The sequence below is a fragment of the Pristiophorus japonicus genome, chromosome 8, assembly GCF_044704955.1.
Source record: "Pristiophorus japonicus isolate sPriJap1 chromosome 8, sPriJap1.hap1, whole genome shotgun sequence".
In the NCBI taxonomy this organism is placed as follows: domain Eukaryota; kingdom Metazoa; phylum Chordata; class Chondrichthyes; family Pristiophoridae; genus Pristiophorus; species Pristiophorus japonicus.
Genome location: NC_091984.1, coordinates 61,087,426 through 61,112,364, shown reverse-complemented (window position 1 = coordinate 61,112,364; position 24,939 = coordinate 61,087,426). Strand labels below are relative to the sequence as shown.

The 24,939-nt window shown below is 45.1% G+C and overlaps 1 protein-coding gene across 5 annotated transcripts in view; it reads left to right on the top strand.

Annotated features, from left to right (window-relative positions):
* Positions 1-24,939, top strand: part of pomgnt1 (protein O-linked mannose N-acetylglucosaminyltransferase 1 (beta 1,2-)) — a 104,581-nt gene that overhangs the window by 10,287 nt on the left and 69,355 nt on the right. For 3 of the 5 annotated variants that reach the window (XM_070886845.1, XM_070886841.1, XM_070886842.1), the window contains exon 3: positions 18,799-18,885. The exons of 1 other annotated variant lie outside the window; for it this stretch is intronic. In XM_070886845.1, coding sequence (XP_070742946.1) covers positions 18,799-18,885 — 87 coding nt within the window. Of the gene's footprint in view, positions 1-18,798; positions 18,886-23,075; positions 23,173-24,939 lie in introns of those variants that run through there. One more of the 5 variants, XM_070886846.1, reaches the window with a different exon arrangement.

Genomic DNA, 24,939 nt, shown 5'->3' with positions numbered 1-24,939 from the left:
CCAATCCTCTATCCATGATAATATATTACTCCCAACACCGTGACCTTTTATCTTGTGCAGTAACCTCTTATGTGGCACCTTATTGAATGCCTTCTGGAAATCCAAATACACCACATCCACTGGTTTCCCCCTTATCCACCCTGCTCATTACAACCTCAAAGAACTCCAGCAAATTTGTCAAACATGATTTCCCTTTCATAAAATCATACTGACTCTGCTTGATTGAATTATGCTTTTCCAAATGTCCCGCTACTGCTTCCTTAATAATGGACTCCAGCATTTTCCCAATGACAGATGTTAGGCTAACTGGTCTATAGTTTCCTGCTTTTTGTTTGTCTCCTTTTTTAAATAGGGGCGTTACATTTGCTGTTTTCCAATCTGCTGGGACCACCCCAGAATCCAGGGAATTTTGGTAGATTACAACCAATGCATCCATTATCTCTGCAGCCACTTCTCTTAAGACCCTGGGATATAAGGCATCAGGTCCAGGGGACTTGTCCGCCTTTAGTCCCATTATTTTACCGAGTACTACTTCATTAGTGATAGTGATTGTATTAAGTTCTTCCCTCCCTATAGCCCCTTGATTATCCACTATTGGGATGTTTTTAGTGTCTTCTATCGTGAAGACCGATACAAAATATTTGTTCAACGTCTCTGTCATTTCCCTGTTCTCCATTATTAATTCCCCAGTCTCATCCTCCAGGGGACCAACATTTACCTTAGCCACTCTTTTCCTTTTTATGTACCTGCAGAAACTCTTACTCTGTTTTTATATTTCGTGCTAGTTTCCTTTTCATAATCTATCTTCCCTCTTTTAATCATTTTTTTTGGTCGTTCTCTGCTGGCTTTTAAAAATTTCCCAATCCTCTGGCCTCCCACTAGTCTTCGCCACATTGTATGCCTTTGTTTTCAATTTGATACCCTCCCTTATTTCCTTAGTTAGCCACGGATGGTTATTCCTTCTCTTAGTCTTACCTTCTCATTGGGATATGTTTTGTTGCGAGTTATGAAATATCTCCTTAAATGTCTGCCACTGCTCATCAACCGTCTCATTCTTTAGTCTATTTCCCAGTGTTAAGGAAAACAAGCCTGAAGGCTCTGTGTCTCAATACGAACAGCATTCTTAATCAGGTGGATGAATTAACTGTGCAGATAGCTGTTAATGGATATGATACTTAAAGGGTTGACGGTGGATAGGCAATGGCACACATTTAAAGATCACATGGATGAACTACAACAATTGTATATCCCTGTGTGGCGTAAGAATCAAAAAGGGAAGGTGGCTCAACTGTGGCTAACAAGGGAAATTAGGGAAAGTGTTAAATCCAAGGAAAGGCATGTAAATTGGCCAGAAAAAACAGAAAACCTGAGGACTGGGAGAAATGTAGAATTCAGCCGTGGAAGTACGAAGGGTTTAATTAGGAGGGGGAAAATAGAGCATGAGAGTAAGCTTGCAGGGAACATAAAAACTGACTGCAAAAGCTTCTATAGATATGTGAAGAGTAATGTAGGTTCCTTGCAGTCAGAATCAGGTGAATTCATAATGGGGAACAAGGAAATGGCAGACAAATTGAAACATAGAAAATAGGTGCAGGAGTAGGCCATTCGGCCCTTCGAGCCTGCACCACCATTCAATAAGATCATGGCTGATCATTCACCTCCATACCCCTTTCCTGCTTTCTCTCCATACTCCTTGATCCCTTTTGCCGTAAGGGCCTTATCTAACTCCCCCTTGAATATATCCAATGAAATGGCATCAACAACTCTCTGCGGTAGGGAATTCCACAGGTTAACAACTCTCTGAGTGAAGAAGTTTCTCCTCATCTCAGTTCTAAATGGCTTACCTCTTATCCTTAGACAATGTCTCCTGGTTCTGGACTTCCCCAACATCGGGAACATTCTTCCTGCATCTAAACTATCCAGTCCCAATTTTATATGTTTCTATGAGATCCCCTCTCATCCTTCTAAACGCCAGTGAATACAGGCCCAGTCGATCCAGCCTCTCCTCATATATCAGTCCTGCCATCCCGGGAATCAGTCTGGTGAACCTTCGCTGCACTCCCTCAATAGTAAGAACATCCTTCCTCAGATTAGAAGATCAAAACTGAACACAATATTCCAGGAGAGGCCTCACTAAGACCCTGCACAACTGCAGTAAGACCTCCCTGCCCCTATACTCAAATCTCCTAGCTATGAAGGCCAACATACCATTTGCCTTCTTCACCGCCTGCTGAACCTGCATACCAACTTTCAATGACTGATGTACCATGACACCCAGATCTCGCTGCACCTCCCCTTTTCCTAATCTGCTGCCATTCAGATAATATTCTGCCTTCGTGTTTTTGCCACTAAAGTGGATAACCCCACATTTATCCACATTATACTGCATCTGCCACATGTTTGCCCACTCACCTAACCTGTCCAAGTCACCCTGCAGCCTTTTAGCATCCTCCTCACAGCTCACACTGCCACCCAGCTTAGTGTCATCTGCAAACTTGGAGATATTACACTCAATTCCCTCATCCAAATCATTCATGTATATTGTAAATAGCTGGGGTCCCAGCACTGAGCCCTGCGGTACCCCACTAGTCACTGCCTGCCATTCTGAAAAGGACCCGTTTATCCCGACTCTCTGCTTCCTGTCTGCCAACCAGTTCTCTATCCACGTCAGTACATTACCCCCAATACCATGTGCTTTAATTTTGCACACAAATCTCTTGTGTAGGACCTTGTCAAAAGCCTTTTGAAAGTCCAAATACACCACATCCACTGGTTCTCCCTTGTCCACTCTACCAGTTACATCCTCAAAAAATTCTAGAAGATTGGTCAAGCAGGATTTCCCTTTCATAAATAAATTCATGCTGACTTGGGCCGATCCCATCACTGATTTCCAAATGTGCTGCTATTTTATCTTTAATAATTGATTCCAACATTTTCCCCACTACTGATGTCAGGCTAACCGGATTATAATTACCCGTTTTCTCTTTCCTTCCTTTCTTAAAAAGTGGTGTTACGTTAGCTACCTTCCAGTCCATAGGAACTGATGCAGAGTCGATAGACTGTTGGAAAATGATCACCAATGCATCCACTATTTCTGGGGCTACTTCCTTAAGTACTCTGGGATGCAGACTATTAGGCCCCAGGGATTTATCGATTTTCAATCCCATCAATTTCCCTAACACCATTTCCCGCCTAATAAGGAATTTCCTTCAGTTCCTCCTTCTCACTAGACCCTCGGTCCCCTAGTATTTCCGGAAGGTTATTTATGTCTTCCTTCGTGAAGACAGAACCAAAGTACTTGTTTAACTGGTCTGCCATTTCTTTGTTCCCCATTATAAATTCACCTGAATCTGACTACAAGGAATCTGTTTGTTTTCACTAATCTTTTCATTTTCACATATCTATAGAAGCTTTTGCAGTCAGTTCTTATGTTCCCTTCAAGCTTCCTCTCATACTCTATTTGCCCCCTCCTAATTAAACCCTTTGTCCTCCTCTGCTGTATTACAAAATTCTCCCAGTCCTCAGGTTTGCTGCTTTTTCCGGCCAATTTATAATCCTCTTCTTTGGATTTAACACTATCCTTAATTTCCCTTGTTAGCCACGGTTTAGCCACCTTCCCCGTTTTATTTTTACTCCAGACAGGGATGTACAATTGTTGAAGTTCATCCATGTGATCTTTAAATGTTAGTTATTGCCTATCCACCGTCAACCCTTTAGGTATCACTCGCCAGTCTATTCTCGCCAATTCACGTCTCATACCATCAAAGTTACCTTTCCTTAAGTTTAGGACCTTGGTCTCTGAATTAATTGTGTCACTCTCCATCTTAATGAAGAATTCTACCATATTATGGTCACTCTTCCCCAAGGGGCCTCGCACAACAAGATTGCTAATTAGTCCTTTCTCATTAAACATCACCAAGTCTAGGATGGCCAGCCCTCTAGTTGGTTCCTCGACATATTGGTCTAGAAAACCATCCCTAATACACTCCAGGAAATCCTCCTCCACAGTATTGCTACCAGTTTGGTTAGCCCAATCAATATGTCGATTAAAGTCGCCCATGATAACTGCTGTACCTTTATTGCACGCATCCCTAATTTCTTCTTTGATGCTGTCCCCAACCTCACTACTACTGTTTGATGGTCTGTACACAACAACACTAGCATTTTTTGTCCTTTGGTATTCCGTAGCTCCACCCATACCAATTCCACATCATCCAAGCTTATGTCCTTCCTTACTATTGCATTAATTTCCTCTTTAACCAGCAACGCCACCCCACCTCCTTTTCCTTTCTGTCTATCCTTCCTAAAGGTTAAATACCCCTGGATGTTGAGTTCCTAGCCTTGGTCACCCTGGAGCCCTGTCTCCGTGATGCCAATTGCCAATTACATCATATCCGTTAACTGCTATCTGCGCAGTTAATTCGTCCACCTTATTCCGAATACTCCTCGCATTGAGACATCGAGCCTTCAGGCTTGTCTTTTTAACACACTTTGCCCCTTTAGAATTTTGCTGTAATTTGGCCCTTTTTGCTTTTTGCCTTGGGTTTCTCTGCCCTCCACTTTTACTCTTCTCCTTTCTATCTTTTGCTTCTCTCCTCATTCTACTTCCCTCCGTCTCCCTGCATAGGTTCCCATCCCCCTGCCATATTAGTTTAACTCTTTCCCCCCCCCAACAGCACTAGCAAACATTCCCCCTAGGACATTGGTTCTGGTACTGCCCAGGTGCAGACCGTCCGGTTTGTACTGGTCCCACCTCCCCCAGAACCGGTTTCAGTGTCACAGGAATTTGAATCCCTCCCTTCTGCACCACTCCTTAAGCCATGTATTTATCTGAGCTATCCTGTGATTCCTACTCTGACTAGCACGTGGCACTGGTAGCAATCCTGAGATTACTACATTTTGAGATCCTACTTTTTACTTTAGCTCCTAGCTCCCTAAATTCATCTTGTAGGATCTCATCCCGTTTTTTACCTATATCGTTGGTACCTAGATGCACCACGACAACTGGCTGTTCGCCCTTCCTCTTCAAAATGTCCTGCACCTGCTCCGAGACATCCTTGACTCTTGCACCAGGGAGGCAACATTCCATCCTAGAGTCTCGGTTATGGCTGCAGAAATGTCTATCTATTCCCCTTACAATAGAATCCCCTACCACTATAGCTCTCCCACTCTTTTTCCTGCTCTCCTGTACAGCAGAGCCACCCATGGTGCCATGAACTCTGCTGCTGCCCTCCCCTGATGAGTCATACTCCTCAATAGTACCCAAAGCGGTGTATCTGTTTTGCAGGGGGATGACCGCAGGGGACCCCTGCACTACCTTCCTTCCACTGCTCTTCCTGTTGGTCACCCATCCCCTATCTGGCTATGTGCCCTTTATCTGCGGTGTGGCCAACTCACTAAACGTGCTATTCACGTCATTCTCAGCATCGTGGATGCTCCAAAGTAAATCCACCCGCAGCTCCAGTGCCACAACGCGGTCTGTCAGATGCTGCAGGCGGACGCACGTCCTGCAAATGTAGTCGTCAGGGACACTGGAAGCGTCCCTGACTTCCCACATAGTACAGGAGGAGCATAACACGTGTCCGAGCTCTCCTACCATGACTTAACCCTTAGATTAACTTAATTTGGCAACAACAATGTTAAAAGGTTGCTTGCTGATAAAGAAAAAGAAAAGGAAAAGAAAAACTACTCACCAATCACTTACCCCTTTGGCTGTGACGTCACCTTTCGATTTCTTTCTACTTATTTGTCTCCCTGCTGCAGCTGCACCGGCTGGCCTCTTGTAGGCCTCACCACGTTGCCGCTCCGCCTGCTCGACCTCCCACTGGCTCCCAATGCCTGTTGGGCCTCTTCTAGGCCTCACCATGCTGCAGCTCCGCCTCCTCGACCTCCCGCTGGCTCCCGATGCCTGTTGGGCCTCTTCTAGGCCTCACCACGTTGCTGCTCCGCCTCCTAGACCTCCTGCTGCTCCCGATGCCTGTTGGGCCTCTTGTAGGCCTCACCACGTTGCTGCTCCGCCTCCTAGACCTCCCGCTGCTCCCGATGCCTGTTGGGCCTCTTCGAGACCTCACCACGCTGCAGCTCCGCCTCCTCGACCTCCCACTGGCTCCCGATGCCTGTTGGGCCTCTTGGCGGCCTCACCAGGCTGCTGCTCTGCCTCCTCGACCTCCCGCTGGCTCCAGACGCCTGTTGGGACTCTTGTAGGCTCACCATGCTGCCTCCTCGACCTCCCGCCGGCTCCCGATGCCTGTTGGGCCTCTTGTAGGCCTTACCACGCTGCCGCTCCGCCTCCTCGACCTCCCGCTGAACAAATACTTTGGTTCTGTCTTCACTGAGGAAGACACGAATAACCTCCCGAAAATACTAGGGGACCAAGGGTCTAGTGCGAAGGGGGAACGGAAGGAAATCCTTATCAGTCAGGAAATGGTCTTAGAGAAATTGAAGGGACTGAAGGCCGTTAAATCCCCAGGGCCTGATAGTCTACATCCCAGAGTACTGTTAGATCTCTTAATTTCCAATGAAATACGAACTCCGATTGTAGTTTTAATTTCTTTATTTCTGGCAGACAGCAGTAACAAGCTTCTGGCTTTAAGCCAGGTCTTTGTCCTTCTGAGACCACATGGTCAAAATGGCTGTACTTATATCTGGATCAATTTACAGAAAAGAACTCGCCTTCTTTGACCTTATTGGCTCAATTAATAGTCTTTTAACCTTTTAATTGGCTCGCTACCCAAAGTCCTGAAATGTCAAGTTGATTGATGACTTAATGCAACATGCTACCACTCACGTAGCATCTCTGACTTGTTGTCTGTGAATTTTCACAGCCTGTCTAAATGCAGCCTGTTTGAATTCTCTATCAATCCCCCCTTTGATTCTTTCACAAACTGAATCATAAAACATCAGGTATCACTGGTTAAACATTCTGCAAAATAATTTCATACATGTTAATAGAGTTTCCTTCTAAAATTTGTTGATGTGTTTCACCACATGTCCGGACTAGTAGCTTCCACACAAATTTACACCAACCCGAGTTCCATCGTGGCCACAATGGAAGTCTGGTTTTTAGTAGGTTAATTAACCTTAATCCAATTTAATCCAAATCAATATCTTAGTTCAACCAGTAAACAACCTTCCCTTAAGCATAACATACCCCTGTGCCACGTACAGACGGTCTGCTGGGTCCTGCAAGGTGTCTCACCTGCGGGACAGCAGCTACAGCCGCCTGGTCGCAACAACATTTAATCAACATAAACAAACAGTATTAAAGTAAAACAATTACAACAAATAGAATTAAACCTTCCACCAATGAAGTTCCTATTGAACCTAGCCATTCAGTGGCTCCACTCCACAAAGTGAATGATGGGGGTTGCTTAAGTTTTTCTACCTCCTTTTGGATATGCTCCGCTAAGTGGGTAATTTCTTCGGAGCTATCTGGGATATATGTGCAACACTCAGTTCCGAGTAGGGTGCAAGTACCTCCCTTTTCACCCAGGATGTAATCAAGGGCCAGTCTATTCTGTAGGGCTACTGTGCGGATTGCTACCATTTCTGCATTGATTTTAACTAGGGCCTCTGAGGTATCATTGGCTACCCGTTCCACAACGGATGCCATGTTAATGGATTCCCTTGCCTGTCTGGCGGTCCCATACCTGGGGATCAGAATGGCAAAGAACCTCTCTGTTTCCTTAGTGAGGGTGATGGCTTCTTTAGAGGCACTTTTCCCCTTTAAAGTATCATTCAGTGGCTGAGCAAGCTGTGTGAAGGAGTCAATCCAATTTCTGTTAAAGTTACACAATCCCAAAAAAGACCTTAGTTCCTGAATAGCGGTGGGTTTTTTAGCAGCCCGAATGGCTGCAGTTCTATCCTGGGTAAGTTCTCTCTTTCCTTGTGAAATCTTTTGTCCCAGGTATACAACCTCTTCTTGGGATATTTGTGCTTTGTCGATGCTGGCTTTATGTCCTTTCAGCCGAAGGTGATCCAGCAAAGCTCGTAAATCTTGTTCATGCTGTTCTTCCGTGTTTGAAGCTAGCAAGATATCGTCTACATATTGGATGACTGTGGATGACAGGGGAGGTAATTCTCGCAAATGGCTTTGTAAAGCCATGTGGAATACCGTAGGGCTGTTGTGGAAACCCTGCGGTAACCGGGTCCAAGTATACTGTTGTCCTTGGACAGTGAAAGCAAACCACTGTCGAACCTCCGGTGCCAGAGGCACTGACCAAAATCCGTTGGCCATATCTATAACCGAGAAATATTTATGTTCCAGTTTGAGGGCATTAAAAATGGTGGTGGGATCTGCGACCAAAGGAGCTTTTTGATCAATACACTGGTTAGCTTTCCTATAATCAACAGTCAAATGCCAAGTCTCATTAGATTTCTGTACTGGCCACACGGGGCTATTGGAGGAGCTATGCGTTTTAATAAGCACCCCTTGTTTCTCCAATTGCTGAATAATCAGTAAGATTCCTGCGATGGCAGTTGGACTGCTGGGATACTGTTTAGTGCATGGAGGCTTGGTCCCGGTAAATGACACAGGCTCCATCTGGAGTAGGCCACAATCATTCTTATCTTTAGCCCATATCGGGTGTTCCTTCAATTCTTCTTTCTTCAAAGTTCTAATTGACCATGTCACCTGACCATCCTCAAAATGCAACGATGAATCTACTTGGATTAGAACGTCCATTCCCAAAAGGGGTTGATCTACTGGGCCTATCCAGACTGGCCTGGTTAGTTCATGTGGACCCAGCCCTATAAGTACCGGTGTTGTCCTTTTAATTTCCATTTTATGGCCCCCAACTCCATAGGCTGTATGTGCCCAACCATCCAACGGCAAAAAGTCTCCATATTGTAGGGGTAAGCATGTTAATTCCGCCCCTGTGTCTAAAAGACAGTCCACATCCTTATCGCCCACCCTCACAGTTACATATAGCCCATCTCCCCTCTGTTGTATTAGTGCGAGGAGGGGGGCCAGGGTGGGCTCTAAACGTTTTTTGCTATCCCAAGTAACTCTTTCTGTTGTTGTATTGTCAGTCTCTTAAATGCTTCTATGAGGTTGCTATCTTGTGACGAGCCTGGCATGTTGGCTGAATTGTATCCCTGGCTGCGTCCTCTTCCCCAGCCACGACCATGCTGTTTTGCCCTGCACGTCTTGGCCCAGTGACCTTCTTTCCCACAATAATGACATTTTCCGGGTAATTTTCCTAATGACTGTTTATCGAAATTCTGGGATTTCAATCCCATAGCCTGTACAGCTCAGACTTTAGCTCCCATATCCCGATCTAATCGGTTACATCGACCTACCAATGCTGCAAAGATAGTTCCTCTACCTTCCCAGTCCGGTAACACTGCCTTAAGCATTTTGGACAGTTCTGGCTTTAGACCTGCCACGAAAGCTGCTTTCAGGGGTCCAAACACTTGTTCATCCATTTCCTCATCCGTATTATTCATACCCGAATGTTCTAGCCACGTGCATCTAAACCGCTCGTCATACTCCAGGACCTCCTCTGTTCCTTTCTGTTGGCAGGCTGCAATTTTTCCCCAGTCTGTCTTAGCTGGACTGAAGGCTTGCAACCAGTGTTTAATCGCCTCCCATCCTGCGTCTAATTCTTGCTCATCCTGCCCCAAAGCTTCTTCTACCTTGTCGTGCAATTTTCTTCCCTGTGTTTTTGGCACCATTATGGTCAAAATTTGCACTCCGTCCCAGGGATGAAGTTGATATATATTTCTTAAGTGGTCCCACGTTTTTACTCCCCCTTTCTTTGGATTGGGCAATTCCTTGGACCATTTATCAATTTTCTCTGGGTGTGCCGGATCATGAAATAAGTATTCTGCATACACCCTTTTCTTCGTTTTTTTTGTTCCGCCCTCATCCGCAGTCTCTTCTGATTTGACTACAACTCGTCTTTTTTTAAACGGGGCAAAGCGCACCCCTAATTCTTCATCCTCCGACACTGTATTGTCGGAGGATTCAGAATCCGTATCTATTCCTCGGTCGTGTCTTCGGTTTTGCGCTTTTAATTTATCCAAACATGGGTACCCTGGGAATTGACCAATACATTTTCCTTTTCTATTACTGTCTCTTGACCTAATGATTTTTTCCATTCTTTAATTTCACCTTTAAGATCTTTAACTTCCGCTTCCAGCTTTTCAAGTTCAAGTTTTTTCTGTCGCAGCTGTGCACAAACAGCTTGCAATTGATCCTTTGTACTGGTCAGTTTTCGATCATGTTGGGAATGCATTATAATTTCATTCCGGTTTCGGATCTTTCCCATAACCGCTAGGGACCATCTAGTTCGCTCCTTATTTTTCATACGGATTGTTTTTCCCCAGACCTTTTTAATCTCGTCCAAGGACCATTGTCCTTTGGAGGTTCTGTACATTTGTTCGATCTTAATATAGGTTTTAGATAAATTGAATTGTTGCTCTAAGTATTCTTTCAACTGTTCGAGAATTAAATCTAGCGAAACTTCAGGTGGTGCCTGCCCACCTTTAACAGTTGTAGCCAATTCTTTGCTCTTATCTCCTGCTGCCATAATACTGATTTCTTTACTGGGGTCTCGAGTCGTAGGCTTTCCAGCCGATCAATAGGTCGGTGATTAATTAACTAACACACCGCCGAAGTTTAGACGTCTATGGGACCTTGCGCCGACTACCAACCGGAGGGTTCGCAAACCGGAGGCTTTCGGAATCGTGTAGAAGGAGAGGCGAATTTAGACTTTTGACCGAGGACTTTTTTATAAAGAGGAGTCCTTACCTCAGTATGTAGGTCCGATGTCCAAAATTCAGTTTCTTTCCTCAGCGATCGTGTTCATGACGCCAAAATTGTTAGATCTCTTAATTTCCAATGAAATACGAACTCCGATTGTAGTTTTAATTTCTTTATTTCTGGCAGACAGCAGTAACAAGCTTCTGGCTTTAAGCCAGGTCTTTGTCCTTCTGAGACCACATGGTCAAAATGGCTGTACTTATACCTGGATCAATTTACAGAAAAGAACTCGCCTTCTTTGACCTTATTGGCTCAATTAATAGTCTTTTAACCTTTTAATTGGCTCGCTACCCAAAGTCCTGAAATGTCAAGTTGATTGATGACTTAATGCAACATGCTACCACTCACGTAGCATCTCTGACTTCTTGTCTGTGAATTTTCACAGCCTGTCTAAATGCAGCCTGTTTGAATTCTCTATCAAGTACTTAAGGAAGTGGCCCTAGAAATAGTAGATGCATTGGTGGTCATTTCCCCACGTTCCATGGACTCTGGATCAGTCCTGATGGATTGGATGGTAGCTAATGTAACCCCACTTTTTAAAAAAGGAGGGAGAGAGAAAACAGGGAATTATAGACCGATTAGCCTGACATCGGTGGTGGGGAAAATGCTGGAATCAATTATTAAAGATGTAATAGCAGCACATCTGGAAAGCAGTGACTGGATCGGTCCAAGTCAGCATGGATTTATGAAAGGGAAATCATGCTTGACAAATCTTCTAGAGTTTTTTGAGGATGTAACTAGTAGAGTGGATAAGGGAGAACCAGTGGATGTGGTGTATTTGGACTTTCAAAAGGCTTTTGATATGGTCCCACACAAGAGGTTAGTGTGTAAAATTAAGGCACATGGTATTGGCAGTAATGTATTGACGTGGATAGAGAACTGTTTTGGCAGACAGGAAGCAAAGAGTAGGAATAAACGGGCCCTTTTCAGAATGGCAGGCAGTGACTAGTGGGGTACCGCAAGTTTCAATGCTGGGCCCCCAGCTATTTACAATATACGTTAATGATTTGGATTTGGACGAAGGAATTGAATGTAACATCTTCAAGTTTGCAGATGACACTAAGCTGGGTGGCAGTGTGAGCTGTGAGGAGGATGCTAAGAGGTTGCAGGGTGACTTGGACAGATTAAGTGAGTGGGCAAATGCATGGCAAATGCAGTACAATGTGGATAAATGTGAGGTTATCCACTTTGGTGGCAAAACAGGGAGGCAGAATATTATCTGAATGGTGACAGATTAGGAAAAGGGGAGGTGCAATGAGACCTGGGTGTCATGGTACATCAGTCATTGAAAGTTGGCATGCAGGTACAGCAGGCGGTGAAGGCAAATGGCACGTTGGCCTTCATAGCGAGAGGATTTGAGTATAGGAGCAGGGAGGTCTTGCTGCAGTTGTACAGTGCCTTGGTGAGGCCACACCTTGAATATTGTGTACAGTTTTGGTCTTCTAATCTGAGGAAGGACATTCTTGCTATTGAGGGAGTGCAACGAAGGTTCACCAGACTGATTCATGGGATGGCAGAACTGACGTATGAAGAAAGACTGGATTGAGTAGGCTTTTATTCACTGGAATTTAGAAGAATGAGAGGGGATCTCATAGAAACATATAAAATTCTGACGCGATTGGACAGGTTCGATGCAGGAAGAATGTTTCTGATGTTGGGGAAGTCCAGAACCAGGGGTCACAGTCTATGGATAAGGGGTAAACCATTTAAGACCGAGATGAGGAGAAACTTCTTCACTCAGAGAATTGTGAACCTGTGGAATTCTCTGCCACAGAAAGTTGTTGAAGCCAATTCGTTCGATATATTCAAAAGGGAGTTAGCTGTGGCCCTTACAGTTAAAGGGATCAAGGGGTATGGAGAGAAAGCAGGAATGGAGTACTGAAGTTGCATGATCATATTGAATGGTGGTGCAGGCTCGCAGGCTCGAAGGGCCGAATGGCCTACTCCTACACCTATTTTCTATGTTTCCCAGTCCACTTTATCCAACTCTCCTTTACCCAAGTCTCCTTTATTTAGGCTTAGGACCCTTTGGGAACCAACTTTTTCTCACCCTCTAACTGAATTTGAAATTCAATCATATTATGGTCACTCATTCCTAGAGGATCTTTTACTACAAGATAATTTATTAATCCTGCCTCATTACACTGCACCAGATCTAAGAGGCCTGCTCCCTGGTTGGTTCTGCAACGTACTGTTCAAGGAAACTATCCCGGCTACCCTGGCCTTGTGCCTAGAACCAGTTCTTTTTTTTCAGCATAGGAAACATTAAATAAATGCTAATAGGAGGACTGATTTATAAAATGACCTTTTGATCAATGGGTTTATAACTGTTTTTGAGAATGCAGCTTTAAATAGTTGCTATTTTTTATGTCATGTGTAATTCATTAGGAGTGAGTTATGCATATCTCACTGGTGCAGATATTTATCCAACTACATAGCTGGTCATGCCATATTTTCAAATTGAAGTGCATGTGCAATTTTTAAGTTTGAGGGAAGTACTGTAGTAGAAAGTGCTTTGTGATACTTTTGTCATTGTGGGTTCATAGCACTGGAATTCCTAACTTTCAATAAAGATCACTGTTGAAACATACTGACACGCTAATTTGAATGTAATTGATTACACTATTTAGAATCATAGTACGATGCAGCACAGAAGGAGGCCATTCGGCCCATCGTGCCTATGCTGGTTCTTTGGTAGAGCCAGCCAATTAGTCTCACTCCCCTGCTCTTTCCCCATAGCCCAGTAAATGTTTTCCCTTCAAGTATATATCCAACTCCCTTTTGAAAGTTACTATTGAATCTGCTTCCACCACCCTTTCAGTAAGTGCATTTCAGATCACAACAACTCACTGTGTTTGTATTAAAAAAAAATACTTTATATCGTCTCTGGTTCATTTTGCTAATCACTTTAAATCTGAGTCCTTTGGTTACCGACCCTTCTGTCACTGGAAACAGTTTCTCCTTATTTACTCTATTAAAACCGTTCGTGATTTTGAACACCTATCAAAGCTCTAAGGAGAATAACCAATAACCCCAATTTCTCTAGTCTCGCCATATACCTGAAGTCCTTCAGTCCTGGTGCCATTCTTGTAAAGCTCTTGTGCATCCTCTCTAAGGCCTTGACATTTTTACTAAAGTGCGGTGCCCAGAATTGAACACAATACTCCAAATAAAATCTAACCAGTGATTTATAAAGATTTATTATAACTTCCTTGCTTTTGTACTCTCTCCCTCTATTAATAAAGCCAAGGATTTCTAATGCTTTTTCTAACAGCCTTCTCAACTTATCCTGCCACCTTCAAACATTTGTGTGCATATATCCCCCCCCCCACAGATTCTCTACTCCTGCACCCCCTTTAAAATGCACCATTTAGTTCATATTGCCTCTCTTCATTCTTCCTACCAACATGTATCACTTTGCACTTCTATGTTAAATCTCATCTGCCCATTTTGCCAATCTGTGCTTATTTTCATTTATTAGCCCATACTGTTCCAAATGTCAATTAATTTTGTCCCGTATTATTGTCTCTGAAAGTTTCCCCACCACTGACATTAGGCTGACTGGCCTGTTGTTGCCGGGTTTATCCCCCTCTCCTTTTTTAAACAGTGGTATCCTCCAGTCCTCGGGCACAACCCCATAATCCAAGGAGGATTGGAAGATTGTGGCTAGAGCCTCCACAATTTCCACCCTTTCTTCCATCAGTAACCTCGGCTGCATCTCATCTGGACTGGATGACTTTTCTACTTTGAGGACTGCTATCTTAAGTACTTCCTTTGCATAATTTTATCCTATCGAATATCGCTGTTGCCTCCTCCTTTACTGCTACATTGGCAGCATCCTCTTTAGTGAAGATGCATGCAAAGTACTCATTTAGTACCTTAGCCATGCCCACTGCCTCCACAAGATCTCCTTTTTGGTCTCTACTCAGCCCCACCATTCCTTTGACTACCCTTTTACTGTTTATGATTATAAAATACTTTTGGGTTCCCTTTTATGTTGGTTGCTAATCTATTCTCATACTCTCTGCCCCTCCTCATTCCCTTTTATGGATCTCCTCTGTACTTTCTGTATTCTGCATGGTTATCTACTGTATTATGAATCTTAGTATTTTCATAAGCCTCTCTTTTTTTTTGTCTCTTTAACCTCAAATCTTTAGTCATCCAGGGAGCTGTAGCTTTGGCTGCCCTCCCTTTCTCCCCTCATGGGAATGTGTCTACTCTGTATCCAAATCATCTCCTCTTTGAAGGCCTCCCAATGTTCAATTACTGTTTTGCCTACCAATTTTAGATTCTATTCCACCTCGGGCAGATCATAAGAACATAAGAATTAGGAACAGGAGTAGGCCCTCGAGCCTGCTCTGCCATTCAACAAGATCATGGCTGATCTGGCCGTGGACTCAGCTCCACTTACCCGCCCGCTCCCCATAACCCTTAATTCCCTTATTGGTTAAAAATCTATCTATCTGTGATTTGAAGACATTCAATGAGCTAGCCTCAACTGCTTCCTTGGGCAGAGAATTCCACAGATTCACAACCCTCTTGGAGAAAAAATTCCTTCTCAACTCGGTTTTAAATTGGCTCCCCCGTATTTTGAGGCTGTGCCCCCTAGTTCTAGTCTCCCCGACCAGTGGAAACAACCTCTCTGCCTCTATCTTGTCTATCCCTTTCATTATTTTAAATGTTTCTATAAGATCACCCCTCATCCTTCTGCACTCCAACGAGTAAAGACCCAGTCTACTCAATCTATCGTCATAAGGTAACCCCCTCATCTCCGGAATCAGCCTAGTGAATCATCTCTGTACCCCTTCCAAAGCTAGTATATCCTTCCTTAAGTAAGGTGACCAAAACTGCACGCAGTACTCCAGGTGCGGCCTCACCAATACCCTGTACAGTTGCAGCAACACTTCCCTGCTTTTGTACTCCATCCCTCTCGCAATGAAGGCCAACATTCCATTCGCCTTCCTGATTACCTGCTGCACCTGCAAACTAACTTTTTGGAATTCATGCACAAGGACCCCCAGGTCCCTCTGCACCGCAGCATATTGTAATTTCTCCCCAGTCAAATAATATTCCCTTTTACTGTTTTTTTTCCCAAGGTGGATGACCTCACATTTTCCGACATTGTATTCCACCTGCCAAACCTTAGCCCATTCGCTTAACCTATCTAAATCTCTTTGCAGCCTCTCTGTGTCCTCTACACAGTGTCCGTTTTCCCACTAATCTTTGTGTCATCTGCAAATTTTGTTACACTACACTCTGTCCCCTCTTCCAGGTCATCTATGTATATTGTAAACAGTTGTGGTCCCAGCACCGATCCCTGTGGCACACCACTAAACACTGATTTCCAACCCGAAAAGGACCCATTTATCCCGACTCTCTGCTTTCTGTTAGCCAGCCAATTCTCTATCCATGCTAATACATTTCCTCTGACTCCGCGTACCTTTATCTTCTGCAATAACCTTTTGTGTGGCACCTTATCGAATGCCTTTTGGAAATCTAAATACACCACATCCATCGGTACACCTCTATCCACCATGCTCGTTATATCCTCAAAGAATTCCAGTAAATTAATTAAACATGATTTCCCTTTCATGAATCCATGTTGTGTTTGCTTTATTGCACTATTCCTATCTAGATGTCCCGCTATTTCTTCCTTAATGATAGTTTCAAGCATTTTCCTCACTGCAGATGTTAAACTAACCGGCCTATAGTTACCTGCCTTTTGTCTGCCCCCTTTGTTAAACAAAGGCGTTACATTAGCTGTTTTCCAATCCGCTGGTACCTCCCCAGAGTCCAGAGAATTTTGGTAAATTATAACGAATGCATCTGCTATAACTTCCGCCATCTCTTTTAATACCCTGGGATGCATTTCATCAGGACCAGGGGACTTGTCTACCTTGAGTCCCATTAGCCTGTCCAGCACTACTCCCCTAGTGATAGTGATTGTCTCAAGGTCCTCCCTTCCCACATTCCTGTGACCAGCAATTTTTGGCATGGTTTTTGTGTCTTCCACTGTGAAGACCGAAGCAAAATAATTGTTTAGGGTCTCAGCCATTTCCACATTTCCCATTATTAAATCCCCCTTCTCATCTTCTAAGGGACCAACATTTACTTTAGTCACTCTTTTCCGTTTTATATATCTGTAAAAGCTTTTATTGTCCGTTTTTATGTTTTGCGCAAGTTTACCTTCGTAATCTATCTTTCCTTTCTTTATTGCTTTCTTAGTCATTCTTTGCTGTCGTTTAAAATTTTCCCAATCTTCTATTTTCCCACTAACCTTGGCCACCTTATACGCATTGGTTTTTAATTTGATACTCTCCTTTATTTCCTTGGTTATCCACGGCTGGTTATCCCTTCTCTTACCGCCCTTCTTTTTCACTGGAATATATTTTTGTTGAGCACTACGAAAGAGCTCCTTAAAAGTCCTCCACTGTTCCTCAATTGTGCCACCGTTTAGTCTGTGTTCCCAGTCTACTTTAGCCAACTCTGCCCTCATCCCACTGTAGTCCCCTTTGTTTAAGCATAGTATGCTCGTTTGAGACAATACTTCCTCACCCTCAATCTGGATTACAAACTCAACCATACTGTGATCACTCATTCTGAGAGGATCTTTTACTAGGAGATCGTTTATTATTCCTGTCTCATTACACAGGACCAGATCTAAGATAGCTTGCTCCCTTGTAGGTTCTGTAACATACTGTTCTAAGAAACAATCCCGTATGCATTCTATGAATTCCTCTTCCAGGCTACCCCGTGCGATTTGATTTGACCAATCGATATGTAGGTTAAAATCCCCCATGATTACTGCCGTTCCTTTTTCACATGCCTCCATTATTCCCTTGATTATTGCCCGCCCCACCATGAAGTTATTATTTGGGGGCCTATAAACTATGCCCACCAGTGACTTTTTCCCCTTACTATCTCTAATCTCCACCCACAATGATTCAACATTTTGTTCATTAGAGCCAATATCGTCTCTTACAACTGCCCTGATATCATCCTTTATTAACAGAGCTACCCCACCTCCTTTCCCTTGTTGTCTATCTTTCCGAATTGTCAGATACCCCTGTATATTTAATTCCCAGTCTTGGCCACCCTGCAACCACGTTTCTGTAATGGCCACCAAATCATACCCATTTGTAATGATTTGTGCCGTCAACTCATTTACTTTATTTCGAATGCTGCGTGCGTTTAGGTAGAGTGTTTTAATACTAGTTTTTAAACCATGATTTTTAGTTTTGACTGCTCCTGCAGCCCTTTTATATTCAGTGGCCCTTTTTGTTTTTTGCCTTGGGTTTCTCTGCCCTCCACTTTTACTCATCTCCTTTCTGTCTTTTGCTTTTGTCTCCTTTTTGTTTCCCTTGTCTCCCTGCATTGGTTCCCATCCCCCTGCCATATTAGTTTAACTCCTCCCCAACAGCACGAGCAAACACTCCCCCTAGGACATTGGTTCCGGTCCTGCCTAGGTGCAGACCGTCTGGTTTGTACTGGTTCCACCACCCCCAGAACCGGTTTCAATGTCCCAGGAATTTGAATCCCTCCCTGCTGCACCACTGCTCAAGCCACGTATTCATCTGAGCTATCCTGCGATTCCTACTCTGACTAGCACGTGGCACTGGTAGCAATCCTGAGATTACTACTTTTGAGGTCCTACGTTTTAATTTAGCTCCCAGCTCCTTAAATTCGTCTCGAAGGACTTCATCCCTTTTTTTACCTATATCGTTGGTACCAATGTGCACCACGACAACTGGCTGTTCACCCTCCCTTTTCAGAATGTCCTGCACCCGCTCCGAGACATCCTTGACCCTTGCACCAGGGAGGCAACATACCATCCTGGAGTCTCGGTTGCGGCCGCAGAAATGCCTATCTATTCCCCTTACAATCGAATCCCCTATGACTATCACTCTCCCACTCTTTTTCCTGCCCTCCTGTGCAGCAGAGCCAGCCACGGTGCCATGAACTTGGCTGTTGCTGCCCTCCCCTGATGAGTTATCCCCCTCAACAATACTCAAAACGGTGTATCTGTTTTGCAGGGGGACCCCTGCACTACCTTTCTTGGATGGCACTGCTCTTCCTGTTGGTCTTCCATTCCCTAGCTGGCTGTGGACCCTTCACCTACGGTAAGACCAACTCGCTACACGTGCTACTCATGTTATTCTCAGCATCGTGGATGCTCCAGAGTGAATCTACCCTCAGCTCCAGGAGCTGGAGTCCCTTTTCAACTCAAATTTGCCCTCCTCAAGTTAAGTATTTTTACGCTTGATTGTTCCTGGTCCTTTTCCATAACTATTCTGAACCTCACATTGTGATCACTATTCCCCAAATGCTCTTCCACTGAAACCTGCTCCACTTGTCCCACTTAATTCCCCAGAACTAGATCGAGCACTGCTTCCTTCCTTGTTAGGCTGGAAACACACTTATCAAGAAAGTTCTCTTGTGCACATATTTCAAGAATTCCTCCCTATCTTTGCCCTTTACACTGTTCCTACCCCCAGGGTATATTAGAATAATTGAGGTCCCCCATTATCACTACTCTGTAAATTTTGCATCTTTCTATAATTTGCCTGTAAATTTGTTCCACTAGCTCCTTTCCACTAATTGGTGGCCTATAATATACACAGTAGCATAATAACTCCTCTATTCTTTCACTCTAACCAAATAGATTCTGTCTTTGAGCCCCCCCCCCCCCTCAAATACATCATCCCTCTCCAGTGCTATAATAGTTTATTTCATCAATACTGCCAACCCTCCTTTTTTCCCCTTCCCTATCTTTTCTGAATACCTTGTAGCCAGGAATATTACGTTCCCAATCCTCCCCTTCTTTGAGCCAGGTTTCTGCTATTACCACTATATCATTGTCCTGTGTGGCGACTGTGCCTGCAGCTCACCAACCTTATTTTCCACACTATGCATTTATGCACATGAAGTCCAACCTCATCTTAGACTGCCTCATGTTTGCCCCCTTTCTGATCCCTCCTATTTCTTAACTATTCTTTACTCTAGTGCTATTTGTTTTTTCCAGTCCTCTCTGCACCTTGTCTCTTCGCTCTCATCACATAGTATTACCTATGTCGAATAGCCTGTTTTTGTGCTGTAAATACTAACAGGTCCATGCTGGTGTTCATGCTCCATACGAGCCTCCTCCCACTCTTCTTCATCTAAACCCATCAACATATCCTTCTATTCCTTTCTCCCTCGTGTGTTTATCTATCTTCTCCCTTAAATGCATCTATGCTAGTCGCCTCGACCACTCCTTCTGGAAGCAAATTCCACATTCTAACCACTCTCTAGGTAAAGGAGTTTCTTCTGAATTCTTATTAGATTTATTGTTACTGTCTTATATTTCTGGTCCCTAATTCTGGTCTCGACCACAAGTGGAAACATTTTCTCTATGCCTACCCTATAAACCTTTTCATAATCTTAAAGACCTCCAAGTCATCTATCAGGTCATCCATTAGTCTTCTCTTTTCAATCCTTCTGGATACGTATAACCTCTGTTCTGGTATCATCCTAGTAAATCTGTTTTTGCACCTTCTCCAGTATCTCTACATCCTTTTTTATAATCTAGAGACCAGAAATGTTCAGAGTACTCTAAGTGTGGTCCACCAATGTTCTATACAAGGTTCTGCTTTTCAACTCTATCTCTTTAAAAATGAACCCCAGGGCTTTGTTTTTTTATGTAATGTTTCATCCTGGTGCCCACCCCCTGCCAAATTAGTTTAACCCTCCCACACAGCACTAGTTAACCTTCCCACACGGACCTTGGTCCCAGCTCAGTTGAAATGCAACCCGCTCACCTTGAACAGGTCTCTGCTGCCCCAGAACTGGTCCCAGTGTCTCAGGAATCGAAGTCCCCCCTCCCTGCAGCATTTATCCAGCCACACATTCTTATACTTTTCCTATATTCACTAGCATGTGGCACTGGGAGTAACTTCCTCCTCAGCCCCTGAAACTCTGATTGCAGGACTTCACACCTTTACTTTCCTATGTCATTAGTTCCCACATGGACCATGACTTCTGGCTGTTCCCCTTCCTCCCTCAATAGTTTATTTTACAATCTATATCGATGAGTTAGATGAAGGGACTGAAGGTAATGTATCCAAGTTTCCTGACAATACAAAGCTAGGTGGGAAAGTAAGCTGTGAGGAAGATGCAAAGAGGCTGTGAAGGGATGTAGACAGGTTAAGTGAGTGGACAAGAAAGTGGCAGATGGAGTATAATGTGGGGAAATATGAAATATTCCTCTTTGGTAGGAATAATAGAAAAGCAGAATTTTTTTTTCAAAGGTGAGAGTAGCAAGTGTTGGTATTTAGAGTGATTTGGGTATCCTTGTACACAAATCACAAAGTTAACATGCAAGTACAGCAAACAATTAGGAAAGCAACTGGTATGTTAGCCTTTATTTCAAGGGGGGTGGCGTACAAGAGTAAGAACATCTTGCTGCAATTATATAGGGCTTTGGTGAGGCCACACCAGGAGTACTGTGCAGAGTTTTGATCTCCTTACCTAAGGAAGGATATACTTGCCTTTAGAGGGGGAGCAAGGTTTCACTGGATTGATTTCTGGGATGAGAGGGTTGGCCTATTAGGAGAGATTGAGTAGAATGGGCCTATATTTTCTGGAGTTTAGAAGAATGAGAGGTGATCTCATTGAAACATATAAAATTATTTCAGGGCTTGACTGGGTAGATGCTGAGAAGCTGTTTCCCTTGGCTGGAGAGTCTAGAACTAGGGGTCATAGTCTCAGGATAAGGGGTCGGCCATTTAGGACTGAGATGAGAAGAAATTTCTTCACTCAGGGTTGTGAATCTTTGGAATTCTCTACCCCAGAGGGCTGTGGATGCTTAGTCATTGAATATATTCAAGACAGAGATTGATAGATTTTGGGACGCTAAGGGAATCAATGGATATGTGATGAATAATTATAGGAAAGTGGAGTTGAGGTAGAGGATCTTATTGAATGGCGGTGCAGGCTCGAGGGACCTACTGCTCCTATTTCTTATATTCTAAACCCGCTCAGTGATGTCCTTTACCTTAGGACCAGGGAGACACCACACCATACGGGACACATGCTGCTGGTTGCAAAAACACCTGTCTTTCCCCTGACTATCGAATCCCCTATGACCATTGAATTTCTGTGCAGTCAGTTACCCCACAGTATGCTCTAGACTGCACTCCCCCGAAGTATTGCGCCCTCACTGACCTGGACTCCAAAAATTGCCACAGGCAGTTCTCTCAAAATCTCGTTAGACCAATGTTGATAGATGGTTTTGATCTTGTACCAGCAAGTTATGTTCAAATTTCCTGAGGAGTCTCTTCCTTTACTTTCCCTCTTTTCCCACAGCCCCAAATTTGCCATAAATAACGGATACCTTGGTGCGATTACAGAGCTGCAGCTTGTGCAATTCGGAAGCTGTTGCAAACCCTACATTTTATTGATTTACAAACATCACCTGGATCTAGTTTAGATTGGTTAATTACAGTCTTAAAATCACTGCCATATCTCAATCTGTTGGGTGGGAATTGTATTGTGCCAGGTGTCATGGTGGCTATTTCATCCAGTTAATGCATGAGGGTGTTTGCAATGAAGGATTGATGGTTGTGCTGTAAGCAATGCAAGTTTGAGTGATCATCTTCAATTGAGTAGCAGGATAAAGCTATTTGTTTTAACATAGTGCAGTAAACCTGTAGTAATACAAGTTAAACCTCTCTGGTCCGGGACACTCTGGTCTGGAAACGTCCGTGGTTTGGCATTAGCTGGGCGTGAGGGAGAGGAGGGTTTATATATATTTTTTTAAAGTTTTGATTGGCTGGAGCAGCTGTCAGTCAGTCAGTGAGTGTGTTCAACGATTGGTTGGAGCAGCTGTCAGTCACTGAGTATATGCGCAGGTGCTGAGGGAGCCGCCCATAGGCTTCCAGCACGCAAGCGCACACCCACACAGGAGCCTGCTCGCTGTTGATGGGTACCGGTAAGCGTGACCTCCCGTGGTTCGGAAAATTCTCTGTTCCGGCACCGGCCAGGTCCCGAGGGTGCTGGACCAGAGAGGTCCAGCCTATACAATCTTGGGGTTCACATTACTTGCGAAAGGATTTTTCTTGCAATTTAACCCTCTTAACCTCTCTTATGGCTCAATATTCCCCAGTGATTTGCGCCGTTTTCTTGGAGCAGGCTGTTTTTTTTGGCCTGTTTTTAAAAAAAACAGTTTCCCTGATCAATTTGCACCAGCGTAACTCGGTTCCGTTTTTTTTTTATATAAATTTTTTTTTCAGCCAAAGGGGGCATAACCTGCCACACGCGCGAATTCTGGCCAGTTAGACAGGTTTGGCCAGCTGAGAGTTACTCCAGTTAGGCCAGCGTATGTGGCCTCTGCAGAAAAACCTTCTGGAGAGTTAAGGAAATTGGCTCAGGTAAGGAAAATTGGCGCAGGTAAGTGCAGCAGATGCCCAGACAGAAGCAGCAGGAGAGGTGGGAGAGAGAGGGGAGTGGAAAGCCTTTCGGTCTAGTTGGGTGCGGGGACCGGGAGGGAGGAGGCCATTTGGTCTGGGATAGGGACGGGGGAAACGGGTCAGGAGGCCACTCGGCCTGGGCTGGGGGCGGGGGAGCGGCCCGTTTGGCCACTCGGGGCTGGGGTGGGCGGGGGAGAGGACTGATGAGCCCTTCAGCCTGGGCTAGGGGCGGGGTTGCGGGACCGGCAAGGCACTCTGGGCTCGGGGCAGGCTAGGGAAGCAAAGCGGCAAGCCCTTTGCCCAGGCCTAGGGGCGGGGGAGCGGGACCGGCAAACCGCTCGGGGCGGGCTGGGGAAGCAGATCGGAAAACCCTTCGGCCTGGGATAGGGGCGGGGATCGGCATGGGGCGGGGGGATCTTTAATAATTGGAGGTAAGTCGCTGCAATGTATTTTAATGTGTTGTGAGCTGGCTGTATGTAGCCTCAGCCTGCATTGTGTCTCTAGTTACTGTGGCAACCCGATCTTTTTGGCGCAGATCAAGGATCCACCTCCAAAACTAAAGGACAGGTTAGGCTGCGCCAAAATGAAGAAATCCAACGGGGAAACTTAGAACAGTTTTTTTGGCGTACTTGGGGCCCCAAAAGAACGGTGTAACTCTTCAAGTACACCAAGAAAAAGCTTTGGGGAAAATTGAGAAATTGAGCCCTGGGGGGAGGTGGGGGGTGCGGTTATAGTAGTGTAGTGGATGTTACTTGACAAATACTCCAGAGAATGCCAGAGAATTTGAATTCAGTTTAAAAAAAATAAAGCTGTAGGATTATTGTAAAAAACTAAACTTCACCAATGTGCTTTAGCGAAGGAAACCTGCCATCCTTAAGCAGTCTAGTCAAAATGGGCCCAAGTTTCGGGCTGCGCCTAGAATGGCGCAGTCCCGACCTGGACGCCCGTTTTTCGCGCCACAAAGTGTGCCTAAAAAAACTTCCAAATTCTCCGGCTCCCTGCTGGTCCTCTGGCCCTCGGCGCGGCGCAGCACGAGCTGCAGGGGGCGGAGCTAGGTCCCTGCGCTGAAAACAGTGCCAGGACCTTTGCACATGCGCCCAAAACTGTGTGGGAGGGGCCCGAAGCACGCAGCCCCTAGCCCTGGCCCAATGGCCTCACTGGGGCTGCGTGAATAAGGCTGGGCTGCCTCCCACGCCTAGCTCCTGCTTCCTCTGGATTGGACCCGACCCGACTTGACTCCCGCTCCCATCCCACCACCCACCGGACTGCCCCCCCCCCCCCCCCCCCCCCCGACCCGACCTCCGCTCCCGACCGATCTCCCCTCTCCCCCCCCCCCCCCCTCCCGACCGATCTCCCCACCCCACCCCCCCCCCCCCCCCGACCAATCTCCGTCCCTGATCCGCGCTCCCGACCCCCCACCCCCCCGGACCCGACGCCACCTACCTGTCAATCCGGTAAATCTAAGCTCGAAGTCTTGGGTCCATCCGGGCCAGGCCCGTTCAGCCTCCCTCTCCTTTCTTTTCTCTCTCTCTCTCTCTCTCTCTCTCTCTCTCTCTCTCTCTCTCTCTCTCTCTCTCTCTCTCTCTCTCTCTTCCCCCCCCTTCTCTCCCCCCTTCCCATCCCTCCCTTCTCTTCCTCCCTCCCTCCCTCCCTTCTCTCACCCCCTCCCCTCCCTCCCTTCTCTCCCCCCCTCCCCTCCCTCCTCCTCTCCACCCCCTCTCCCCTCCC